This window comes from Glycine max, chromosome 1 (assembly GCF_000004515.6).
Source record: "Glycine max cultivar Williams 82 chromosome 1, Glycine_max_v4.0, whole genome shotgun sequence".
Classification (NCBI taxonomy): Eukaryota; Viridiplantae; Streptophyta; class Magnoliopsida; order Fabales; family Fabaceae; genus Glycine; species Glycine max.
The window spans coordinates 52,268,786-52,281,697 of record NC_016088.4 but is presented as its reverse complement, the minus strand read 5'-3'; the positions used below and the strand labels follow the sequence as shown (position 1 = coordinate 52,281,697).

Genomic DNA, 12,912 nt, shown 5'->3' with positions numbered 1-12,912 from the left:
GCCAATTTCAGGAAGCTTCATATAACAATTACTAAGATTTTTTGTTTGGGAGAATTAAAAATAGTATAGGAAAGTGCGGCGATGTATTTTTTTTGTTTTATTATTTAAGAAAGAAAATAAAAATAATTTAAAGATGAAGTACAAATTTTTACTAGCAAAAATATCTTTAGTGCTTTGAAAGTAGAGAATGATAAGTCACCAATAATGTTAACAATCATTGTATGAAAAACTTTAAGACGATATAATAATTTAATAATCGGTCAGGACAAACATCCACATTCCACAATCCACGCTACGGCATAACAATCAGGAAGAGAAGCATCCCAAACTACCCGTACCCCCTCCCAAACCCACTCTGCTTACTGTATTGAACGAAAATAATTTGACTTTTCTTTGGTGTTGTTTGTGTGCTGTCTTTTAAAATTATATAATTTTAAATTAAATATTATTATTAAATATTAATACAACTATTATGTATTATTATTTTAATAAGGTAACACAGGAAAATATAAAAAATGACAATAGAGAAGTCAGGTTCGACGAAAAGAAAAGAAAAAGTTATTGTATTAGAGATGGAGATGGAGCAATAAAAGAAAACAAGAAGAAAAAAAAAGCTACCTTCTTATCCACGTTTATTTATTGATTTTTCTAACATAATGATAATTTTGGCATTTCGAAAATTGTAATCACTCTACCTCAGCACAACCCTTCAGTGTATCAATTATGTATTACGTATATATTATATATTTTAAAACAGAAATCACACTTTCATGGATCACTTTAACTGTCCATAGACGGATTCAAGGGCACATACAGGAATCCTAGCCCTCCTTCCTCCCTCAAAATTTTCTTTATATACTAGTTGGAAACAGGCACACACAGTGTTTTAATCAATAATATATTTTGTTTTTTAGTTTTTAATTAAAATAAATAATTTAAAAAATGTAAATAATTGTCATATTTGAGGAGTTTTTTTGATAATAACTGTCTAATTTAGAGGTAATTTTAAAATTAGTTAGAGAACAAAAACCGTCTAAGAAGTATGTACATGAATAGGATAATTATCTTTATAATAGTTATAAATATATATAAATTAAATTAAATTAAAAAATATTAGTAGAAAATAATAATAATAATAATAAATTATTGATTTGATAAATTTTTACTAGTGATAAATCTTATCTCTAATTTTGTACATAAAATAAATAGTCAATATTGTTCTGCAATCTGCAATATATTATTTATTAAAAATTAATATTTAAATAGTTGTGTAACAGAAAAATTCAACTTTTTTTTTATGTATTTCTGGATCTGTCTTTGTTCATTTAGTATTGCTTGCATGAGTATAATAAAAATAAAAATGAAATAAAATAAACGGAAAGATATAAAATAAAACAATGACTTATCGCTGCTGAAATAACAAAAAAAGTCTTGTAAGATCCATAAAAAAACTTCACTCAAACTAGAGTGAAATGAGAAAGAAGAGTTCATTCTTTTCTTTTCTACTTTTTGTAAATTTTTTTAATACAAATTACAACTCAATCATAATATTAATAAATACAATTTTTTCCTTCAAAAAAGAGTCTTTGCATCACATAACAAGGGTCTCAAAATAAAAAATAATTTTATGTTGAAAAACATATCAAAAGAAAAATTTAATTGAGTTAATTTTAATTTTGAATTAAGATAAAATATTTTCGTACAATCATTGTTTAATCTCTCACCCATTCAAATAAATAGGGAAAATTCTCATTTTTTTTTCTTATTTTCATCCATTTAAATGTCATCTTTTTTATTGGATTTTCTCATTTTTATATATACCTTTCATCTCTGTTTCACTTTTAATTTTAACAAAGCATTAATTCAGAACAGAACAAAAGGAAAACGTTTTGATGAAGAGAAAAAGAAAGGAAAAGGTAGAAGAAAAAGCTCACTTATTTAGTTTAATGCTCACATAAAAAGTGTTGTCTTAATTAGTTCGTAAAATGATATTTTTTGGTAGTAAAAGATATGAATAGTAAACTATTACCCTTGTAAAAAGCAATAGAAAAGACGAGAAAAGTATAAATTTCGAGACAATTATTTGTATAGTTAAAAAATTATAAATTATTTTCTCTCCCTTTCTATTTCCTCGATATTGAAAAAAAGAAGCTGAATATAACAGCCTCTTCAATAGAGTTTATTAACTCAGTTTTTATGAACTCTTAAAAGTTCTTATGGGTTAACCATATGAACAAATAGAGTTGAGTTCTTATACAAGAACCAATTGCTTGTATAAGCAACCCAAATCTATTAATTTCCGAGGCATTTGTTTTGAAAACCCAACTGAAATCAAAGAAGCAAATTTTATTACTGTCAGCTCCAATAATCGCTTTTGATTGGGTTTTAAGAACGACGAATCAAACGATCAAAAATCAAACCTCAAATAACCCTGGAAGTTGTCACATAATTGGTGTCCAACGTAAGAAAAATTGTAAGAAAACGTACAAATAATGCTGGAAACTCTGTATTGTAAACACAAGCTAAGACAGAGATCAACAGACCAACGAAAACTTGGACCCCGCACAATTGTTTCCCGTAAAAAATGAACCAGAAAAACATTATGTTTAATTTCATAAAAAGTCAGCAGAAAACAACACAAATGCCAAATAAAATACCAATATTAGATGTCCAAGTCCAGGTTGACAAAAGGCAGCAAACGTCTCGAAAGATGCAGTATTCAAGCTTTCAAATATGGACCATATGGATGGCAGCAGCTACAGTTTTCTTTGTAATGATCACACCGTGCTTTAATCCATTCAAAAACTACCAATACCGGGGGAGCAAGATTCAAAAGTAAATGTACCAAATGATGAAATCTTACCAATTAAAGTTGAGAAGTACTATGCCCAATTCCTAATAATCATACTCCCGGGAATGTGATCTCTCTGAGCGCCGATATTCACGGTCCACATCATGACTTCTCTCCTTTTCATGTGATTCAGATGTTGCACGTCCTGCATGGTAGTCATCTTCCATCCTATCAGGGTCAGGATACTGATTGTAATGGTCACCACGATCATCTCCATGATTGTAGGGGTCATAATGCTCAGTAGTGTCATGATCAGGGTCTGCATGCCTATGTCCATGCTCATACTGGTTTTGCCTACCACGATCATCCTCAGGCTCATAGTCATGATTCCTTTCCCCATGTTTAGATTCAACACGATTATAATGAGACTCCCTATCACGTGAGCGTCCTCGATCAGTTTCGCCAACTTCATAATCTCTATCCCTCTCACGATGTCGATCATATTCTCGATCCCGGTCACGGTCCCTCCCTCGCTCACGATCACGTGCTCTATCTCTATCACGTCCACGATCTCTATCTCTATCTCTTTCCCTGTCTCTGTCCCTGGTCCTATCTCGGTCTCTGTGGTGCCTATCCTCTCTCTGATCGCGATCCCTGACCCTTTCATTAGAATGTTCACGTGATCGCTCCCGTTCTTTGTCTTTGTCCCTAACTCTTTCACGTGATATTTCCCTGTCTCTAAATGATCTCAGCCCAACAATAATCAAAGTAAATGACTTGCAAAATATATGATGAAAGAACATTATTTCAAAGTCCTCAATTATATGACCAGAAATCAAAGCCAGGAAACGATAAAAAATTCCCAAGCATGAAAGAATTATTTGTACGGCCAACAATTGATGTTGAAAACCAGAGAAAATTGAACTAGAAACATATCTAATTTCTTACCTATCACTGTGTCGGTCCTCCCGCACTCTTGGTTCTTCAGAACGAGACTGCTGTTGCTCCCTGAAAAATGAAAATTCATGTCATAATTTCCCTTCAACGATATTACAGACAAAGCATACCACAAGTTATCCACAGTGCAGATGACTTTCAACAAGAGCAACTAAGGGGATTAATTTGCAACTGAGGGTGATGAGTTGTGTATTGATTAAGCCAAATAAACAGTGAATAGAAGTTCAATTTCTACCAGTTATGCCGGGGCAGGTTATTTGAAAAATCACATGATCAACAGATAATGAAAATTATTAAAAGGATTGCAATTAGACCAATCACCTCCCAGAATGTCGCTGATTAACTTCTTCACCCCCAACTCTAGTAGTACCAAGCCCACCACCTAGGCGGCGAGGTCTCCAATTTGGAACAGTCCTCCCACGCTCAACATCCACAAGCACCCTTCTACCATCAATTTTCCTACCATCAGCTTGTTTATAAGCAGCTGCAAAACAAACCAAAGATGTGAATTAAAAGCCATAGTGATAATAAACAAATTAAGTAATCAGTGTCAACCTTTCATGTCTCTTGTATGCAGATACTCAATGAAAGCATAACCCCTGGGCTTATTTGTATCTTTGTCAGCAACTAATCGAACCTAAATCACAAGAAAATTTAAAAAAGAAAAACTAGTCAGAACAGAAAATTCTGGTCTTCAGCTGCAAAGAAAATAAAATAAACAAAACTCCCTCATTTCATAATTAACAATACTACAAAAATAAAAGGACTAATGGTATATTCTTAAATGGCACGGCAGACAGGCACTATGCCTAATTAGCCGTGCTCACCTTTAAATCACAAAGCTCCCATCGAGAGATGCATCACCACCAGCAATAGTTGCAGAAAAACTGATGTATTTGAGGCCAATTAACCAGTTGTTGACTAGTTCCCCTTACCAGGGATATTATTTTAAAGAAAGAAAACAACTATAGGTAATGTAGAAAATACAGTGGCATCTTCTCAATGGCTGATTTGTTTTTGATAAATACAGATACTCTAGCCTTAGCCAAGAACAAAATTTAACATAAAAAACATGCTAGTTAAGAAATTAAACAGAAGAGGAAGAGAATGCAATACTCCCAGTGTATTTTACCCAGTGCAGAAAAGAACACAAGAGGTCAGTCTCCTTTTCTTTCTTGTTTGAAAACAAAAGGCCAAAAGGCATGATGTTAATCATTGCTATGCTCAACTAAATATTCAGCTAACAGCAGATGGAAGCACTTGAACTTGAGTACAGATTGGTTGAAATTTTAGAATAATTTACCATTTGCAGAATAAGAAGACCACACCCTTACCAGGGATGTATTCTTAGATACTATACCTACTGCTAACATAATTCCTAGAGGAACCCAAGCCCTCAGAAGATCTCTTAATCCACATAAATTAACAGAGGAACTAAGTGGAAACTGGAACCAATACCTAAAAATCCATTCAATGGAAATTGGTGGCACCACTAAAGGCAGTTGATACCATTGCAAAATCACTCACCATGATGGATGATAAATTTAATCAGGAAGATGCAGGTATCCCAAAATCTTTGGACAGAACACGATAAAAACTATGCATGATTGATTAACTTCATGACAAGCTATACAGCCCAGCAATCAAGTTAGTCAAGATAACCAACTGATTTACTGAAGTACATTATACAAAATTACATTCTCCAGATAATCAAAGTAAGAAATATAATTAGCTAGCTGATGACAAAGACTGATATCAATATGAATATTCGCTTAAAAAATATATTTTGAAAAATAGCTTGCATTTTGTTGTTCATATATAAATATGCATGTATCTGAGAAAGACATTTTGAAGGTTGATAAATCATAACTCGTGAAAATGTTGAACAGAAGATACAAGAAACAAAGAACCTAATATGAATGAAACTCTTACCGAATCCCCTGAGGGATATTCAAAAATACCTACCCGTTTGATTGGACCATATGACTCAAACTCCCTTTTGATTCTGCTCTCAGTGGTCTCGTAACTCTGTTAGAAGATGGCAACAATAAGATATGGCTAACTATATGCTACTAAAGTGTCACACTAATACTACATTGGAAAATACAACTTACGAGTTTAGCCACAAACAATGTCTTGTATGGATCTCCCGACACATTTGGGTCATTATGTGGATCATCTGCATAGAAGCCAATATAAGAATGGCATCCAGAGAACACAAAATCATGAAATATTAGCAAATTCACAATATAGGACTCATCACATTTCTCAAGCTCCTCAGCAGCCTTTGCAGCTCCTTTCTCTAGCCTTAGCTTGTGTATTCTGGCTCTTTTTTGTGCCTACATTCATCAAAATGGATCAAAACCATAATAAATCATTGTACTCTCATTTTTCACTTTGCAGGGCTAGGCCGCTAGGGAGAAGGGAATCACTTTTAAGCCATGGAACAACAAATCTAAAATGACATTTCAAAGGATGACCACAGAAGACAGAAATTTAATTTACAACACAAAAGATCATGAAGGCAGGGAATATATAGCGCTTTGTCCACAAAAGTCTTCATGCATATAAAACCTTAAACTATACATCATAAGCAATGAATGGATCAACTTTACTCACAAACATGAACTCTTAACATTAGATTATATCAGTTCCGCATTAGTATTTGTCACATACTAATCATCATGGTAAATTTTCATCTCAATAAACTCTCGTCGAAGCAAATAGACAAATCACGGAGAGACACCATTCAGAAGAAAGCTCAACATTTACACTCACCCCTTCGCTCAGTTTCACAGTTCAAATAAGTAGTTTCAACAATAATCAGAAAGCGTTCGCATTAAGTAGATAAAACATATACACAAAAATACAGTTATCAGTGACAAAAATGAACTGAATACTACAGGAGTCTCGGTTTCTGGGACAGGTGGAGCATATTCTGGATCGCCAGGCTGGGCAAACTTGCTCACAAATTGAGCCATCCCTTGAAAAGAGAAAGAAAAACAAATAAATTAATTGAAACACAAAGTATAATCAACGAAAATAGCGAAAACCTAACGGATGCATTTACAAAACCTGATAACGGTGGACATTTCCGTTTCTCCGGAGGCGGCTTGTACTCCAACGGAGGCCTAGGCTCGAAGAGCTTCAACAGGTTCGCTGTTAGACCGGTTGGGTGACTCTGTCCAATCTGCATCGCCGATACACAACAAACAAACAAAACGCGAATCAGTGTTACAAACTCAACACGCGCTGCGATAAACCCTAGCTAGGTCGAGAATCCAAAATTAAGATTCAGAAAAGAAAAGAAGAAAACAATTGTAAGGGAAGAAGGGGTGAGAGAAGGTTGGAGAGGGACCAGTTTGAGCTGAAGGACGTTGGAACGGTTCTGCGCTTTGGTGCGGGCCTGAACGGCGGCGTTTTGGTTGCGCATGAAGGCATCGTTGTTGCTGTTGTTGTCCCCCATAGGGTGGCGAAGCGGAGTGAGGGTGTAGCGAAATCACAGAGTGCATATAAAAGAAGAAGTTCAACAGATCCAACGTTGCCCCGTGGGATTAAGATCGAAGGTTGCCGCAACCGCCACAGTTCTCAGTTTGACGTTGCTACCGCCCTGAGTTATTTATATGAGTAAGTGTAAAGGGTTTTGAAGTTTGTTCATTTTTATAATAATAAAATTAACTTAAAAATTATATTATATTTTTTATAAATTAACGAAGATTTTTTATTGGTTAAGGAAAAATAAGTTATGCTAATAATACATAAAAGTTTAAGTCCATTTATATTTGAAGATAGCTTATTTGGTAGGTAGATATTTAAAGTTAATTGTTTATGTTCATAATTATAATAATAAAATTATTATTTTTTCTTTATTTCTTAGAAACCTTCAAATTCCTTGCCAATTGCTCCAAACCTTTGGTCTTCAAATCAAAACTAAAATATTGGCTCATGAATTATACTGGATTAAGTTTTTAGTTTAGGGAAAGGATTAATAAGATAAAGGTTAAATTTATAGTTTTAGTTTCAATTAAGTAATTTTAGTTTTTGGTCCATTCGTTAGTTAAAGTAAAATAATTTATAATTTAAAAAGTGTTATAAAAATAATAGAAATAAGACTAGAACTCAAATTCTTTGCTACCTAAACCATCAAGACTAGTTTACCATGAGTTAATTATTTTATAAAAATATTTGATGTTTAAATCTGGTTTATGAACAATAAAGTTATCCAATCCAATAAATAAGTATCTCAAAAAACCTTATCTCAAAGTTTTAGGCATTATGTTGGCCATGAAATAAGTATCACGAGAAACTTTCCATTAATAATACGAGTTATATTTATGTTCAAGATTCCATTCCAAATGTATGCCTATACATCCCAAAGTACACAATAACCATATTAAAGATATATAAAACATTGAACAAAAGATACAAGTAACATTGATTGTATGCCTCATCAAACACACCCTGAAACGAAGGCGTCAAGTTCAGTTCTCTACAAATTGAGACCTCACTTCCCATGCCAATGAAACAATAAAAAACAGCAACACTCTTGATTTTTTTATTTTTTTTTTCCATTTTTTCCTTTCACGTGTGTTATCAGCAATTAATACTAGAATTGCTAATCTCACTAGTTCCGCAATCTAGAGCCGTTGCTGCTTCTGGCTTACTTCACCACTGGAGCCACTGCTGGTGCCAAATTCCTCGCTATTAGAAAACACTGCCTTTCTGAACTTCTGCATATCAGCATTGTATTGCATTGTGTCATACTGATCTGAGCTAGATGAAGAGTTGTAAGCAACATTTTGCCCCGGCTTAATCCCATCTTTCAAGTCATCCAGTGAGACATCTCCTTCCAATATTCTTACAATCTGCACATTAGTCACAAATAAACTATTTTTTAATTGAATTATTCAATTAGCCACTATTTTCAAAACGTTCATGCCATCATAAACTGTAAAGTATAGTCACATGGCATGCCATTATCAGTGCCTTGGGTATCATTTGGGTTAGCACAGGCAAAACATAATACTACTATATAAGTTCTATTATGTGTTTAGTTCATTTTAAAAATGAAACAAAATAAAACATGAGATTAAAAAAGAGAAAATAAGTGATGCACCGATTGATAGTATATAATGGTTTTACATGGTCATTTAATCGTAACTTATTATGTATGATAAATTTGTTGATTTTTATAATGATTATTTTAAAAGTAATACTAACAGTGATTTTTATTTGATTGATGATGTAAAAGTATAATGCATAGCTATTAAACTTATCAGCAAAAAACATTTCATTTGGTTTAAAATGAAAATATTGATCAATATTGGTGTGATCTCTAAATGAATCATATATACATACCTGGCTCATTTTTGGACGTTTTTTGGCAGAATGACGAATGCTACCGGCAGCACAAGCTGCCATTCTTGACAGTTCTTGAGGATCGTAGTTTCCCTCTAAAAATGCATCAACCAACTCTCCAAAGTTGCCATCCTCCTCTAGTCCACGAGTCAGAAGTGGTCGAGCCTACTCGGTTCATAGGTTCCCAAAAGTTTGAGTTAATTGAGAGAGAGAAAAAAAATGTTATAGGACAAATTGATGAACTTAAAAATGAGCATAATACCAACCCAGTCTACTAGGCTGTCGTCCATGGCATTTGTGTGATCAACAGGTCGCTTCCCAGTTATGAGTTCCAATAGCATGACTCCAAATGAGAAAACGTCAGACTTCTCTGTCAATTTTCCACTTGATGCATATTCAGGGGCTAGGTACCTGTGTTAACATGCATATCATGAGCAAAATCCCTTTGATTTTTAATTATCACATTTCTTTATTGAAGTTCCTACAGAGAATAAAAGAATATGGTGATGAAAAATTACCCGAAAGTTCCCATGACACGAGTCGATACATGAGTATTATTATCAGTAGTCAACTTAGCCAATCCAAAATCAGCAACCTGAAAAAATGCATTGTCCGCATACTTGATTAGCTTCAAACATAAGATTCATAACATGTTGGATAATGATTAAATAGTTGAAGAAGGTAAATATGTGGACATAAACTTAATTAAATATGTTGAACCTTTGCTTCGAAGCTATCATCAATAAGGACATTTGCAGCTTTGATATCGCGATGGATAATACGAGGATGACCTAAAGTGTACATGAGAGAATACAGCAAAAATAAAAAAATAAATATATAAACAGAGAAGAAAAGGAAAAATCATAAACTAGACGGATGCGACTCTTACAGTCCTCATGAAGATAAGCAAGCCCTTTAGCGGATCCTATTGCAATCCGCATTCTAGTTGGCCAATCCATGGTAGGCCTACCCTTTCCTGCATATCACCGTAATATGCATTAGCAATTTTGATTGCAAAAGATGCTCACATAAAAAATATCAGAAAAATATGTTACAAGTTATTTGGTTCACTTGCACCTGCGGCATTAAAAGTCTCACATCTAAATCTTAATATATCAATAAATTTCAGGGTTATGGTTTCACAAGTGACATGAGTTCAAAGAATGTATATGTAGTAGTTACCATGGAGGTGATATTCCAATGTGTTATTGGGAATAAATTCATAGACCAACATCCTCTGGCCACCAGAAATTGAGTATCCAACAAGTGACACGAGATGGCGATGATGGACGCGGCTAATGATGTCAATCTCAGCTTGGAACTCTCGCTCTCCTTGGCCACTACCTGCTTTAAGACTCTTAACTGCCACTTCCTTTCCACTAGGCAACACACCCTTATGGACATAGCCGAATCCACCTTGTCCTATCAAATTTGCATCATTGAATCCGTTGGTGGCAGCTGCTAATTCCTCGTAAGTGAAGGTGCCCCCTTTGAGGCCCAGAGCAAGGTTTGGTGAGGGAGGAGGCAACGGGGCCGGTCCCGTCGAGTAATTGGAGCTAAACTCAGCACTACTCATCATCATTGGAGGAGGTGGTGGTGGTGCACCCCACCCTCCGCCACCAGGACCCATTCCATTTTGTTGCATCCTCACAACATGGTCCCCATGTGGACCTCCGTAATAATTTGGGTGTTGCCCGCTATTGTAATAGTTATTATTATTCCCTGTAGAGACCATTAATAAATAAGATGAATAAGAAGGAATCAACAATATTAGAGTACCCCAAATTTTGATTCAGTATATATAATATACAAGTTTGATGAGTATAGGCATTGCCTTTTGTGATCTGAATATACCACACCATTCACATACAAGTATACAACTCATTTTTAAGCACTAATCATAGCATGGTACATGCATAGCTATTGTCTAACCACCAATTCTTGCACAAGCGAAGTGGTCGCAAACATGACAATCAAAAGTTCAAGATGTATTAAAATAATAAAAAGTCTATGTTGAAAATAAAAGTCATAACTAAGTTATTTTAATATTGCCTTGAACTTTTAATTAGTTGTGCTTATAATAAATACTTTGCTTGTTTTAAGATTTTTTCATGACATAAGTACGACAGATATTAGTGTTGTCTTTCCAAAAAATGATCCTTGAACACTCATGTGCTCATCTACATTCACAGAAAGAGATGGATGAGAGAAAAATGTAAATATCAATAAAGTGTGTATTCTAACAAGTGTTCATTGCTTTTTTGTCCTTTCTCATCTTCTAAATGGTGCCTGTGCATGATATTATAAAAAACTAAGCAAGAAACAATAACGGTTTTGCTTGGTTACCTTTTCCCATGGATTGCTCTCCTGCATAATAGTACATTCTATTCTTCTTCTTCTTCCTGGAGCAAACAACGCAAACAATGACCAAAATAAGAAGCACGCTTCCTATGCCAAGCACTGCTCCAACTATGGCCTTGCTGCTGTCGTCACCGCCACCGCCATTGCTATCACGGCTGCCACTGTCACTGCCACTGCCAGAGTTCCTTGAGGACGGTGGAGAATCTAAAGATTTGTGTGGAGGAGACGGTGATTCAAAGGAGGGCGGAGAACGTGATGATCCGGGTGGAGAAGGTGACTGTGAGGACCCATTAGGTGATGGAGGGCTTGGATTGTTTGATGTTGGAGGGGAAGGAGAGGGTGGTGATGATGAAGATGATGGTGGAGGCGACGAGGGTGGTGGCGATGATGAAGAAGATGGTGGTGGTGACGACGGAGGTGGTGACGATGGTGGTGGCGATGATGGAGGTGGTGATGATGGCGGTGGTGATGATGGAGGTGGTGATTGTGATGATGGTGAAGATGAGTTGTCAGCGTCATCAGGGGTGGAGTTATCCGGGGTTTCATTATCAGGAGAAGAGTTATGTGGAGAAGACATTGTTATTGTTATTGTATCTCAGAATTCACATTAAGTGCTTAATCTGGGTTCCGGCGAAAGGTTTGTGTCCAAAAAAGCACTTTGCCGGAAACACCACCTTTTCTCCTACCAACGGTTGGGACCCCTGAAAAGAAAACAGTGAGTTTTGAATGATTTACTTAATAAGTTATGGCCAAAATCTCAATTAATGTAGATGAAGGAGAAATAACTAATTAATTAACCTACACTCAAGTCAAAACCAGGTTACTACTATGTTGAAAATGGTGTTTTTATTTTGAATTAGTCATGGAATTTGTTTTTCCTAGATTATGGGATTAAAGTCTCTTCAAGAGAGAAAAAAGTTTTCTCATGGAGAAAAGGTACCTGAGTGGAAGAATAGCAGGGGTTCTCAACAGAAAGAAAAGGGAAACGTGTTGCATGCTAAAAAGTCCATTAGACAAAAGGAGGCTTTGCTGTTTTTCCTCAATGGTCTCCTAAAAAGGAGGACCTCTGTTTTTCTCAATCGATGCATTTGTCTCAGCCACCTCTTGCTTAGTTTGAGTTAGTTATAGGTTTTACCATTTTTTGGTTGGTATTCCTTCGATTATCCAATGTTCGGCCATAATTTGCTTAAAGGATTGTACTAACTCACAGCACATATTACCTTGAAATAGTTTGCCAACCAACAAAAAAAAAATACATAATTCAGCTAAAAATAACATTCCTAAGTTTTTAATTTAAAAGGCTTTATTTTCAGTATGACAGAATGTAATAATTTTGTATACTATTTTTCAAAGAAGTAAATCTTCATAAATTACCTCAAAATTATTATATATTGTATATATAATTAACTTAAAAAATCAATGGTAACTAATTAGACTGAAAACAA

General features: G+C 34.8%; 2 protein-coding genes across 3 annotated transcripts; both read right to left on the bottom strand.

The window, feature by feature from the left end:
• Positions 1 to 2,585: 2,585 nt before the first annotated feature.
• On the bottom strand, positions 2,586 to 7,378 carry LOC100800903 (U1 small nuclear ribonucleoprotein 70 kDa). 2 transcript variants are annotated; one of them, XM_003517182.4, is made up of 10 exons: positions 7,107 to 7,378; positions 6,824 to 6,938; positions 6,652 to 6,731; positions 6,012 to 6,087; positions 5,863 to 5,927; positions 5,714 to 5,776; positions 4,304 to 4,385; positions 4,070 to 4,232; positions 3,740 to 3,799; positions 2,586 to 3,529 (listed from the first exon to the last, which is right to left on the bottom strand). In XM_003517182.4, exons 1-10 carry the CDS (start codon positions 7,212 to 7,214, stop codon positions 2,896 to 2,898), a joined length of 1,446 nt encoding a protein of 481 aa, XP_003517230.1. In that variant the 5' UTR covers positions 7,215 to 7,378; the 3' UTR covers positions 2,586 to 2,895. The 2 variants fall into 2 exon arrangements, with proteins under 2 accessions (XP_003517230.1, XP_006573582.1); XM_006573519.3 differs by having other exon boundaries at positions 2,586 to 3,523.
• Positions 7,379 to 8,061: 683 nt separating this feature from the next.
• LOC100777163 (proline-rich receptor-like protein kinase PERK4) lies at positions 8,062 to 12,543 on the bottom strand. The gene is made up of 9 exons (XM_006573518.3): positions 12,408 to 12,543; positions 11,453 to 12,168; positions 10,289 to 10,828; positions 9,996 to 10,082; positions 9,827 to 9,897; positions 9,625 to 9,701; positions 9,373 to 9,517; positions 9,107 to 9,271; positions 8,062 to 8,613 (listed from the first exon to the last, which is right to left on the bottom strand). The coding sequence occupies exons 2-9, from the start codon at positions 12,042 to 12,044 to the stop codon at positions 8,386 to 8,388; spliced, it is 1,905 nt and encodes a 634-aa protein (XP_006573581.1). The 5' UTR covers positions 12,045 to 12,168; positions 12,408 to 12,543; the 3' UTR covers positions 8,062 to 8,385.
• Positions 12,544 to 12,912: the final 369 nt, after the last annotated feature.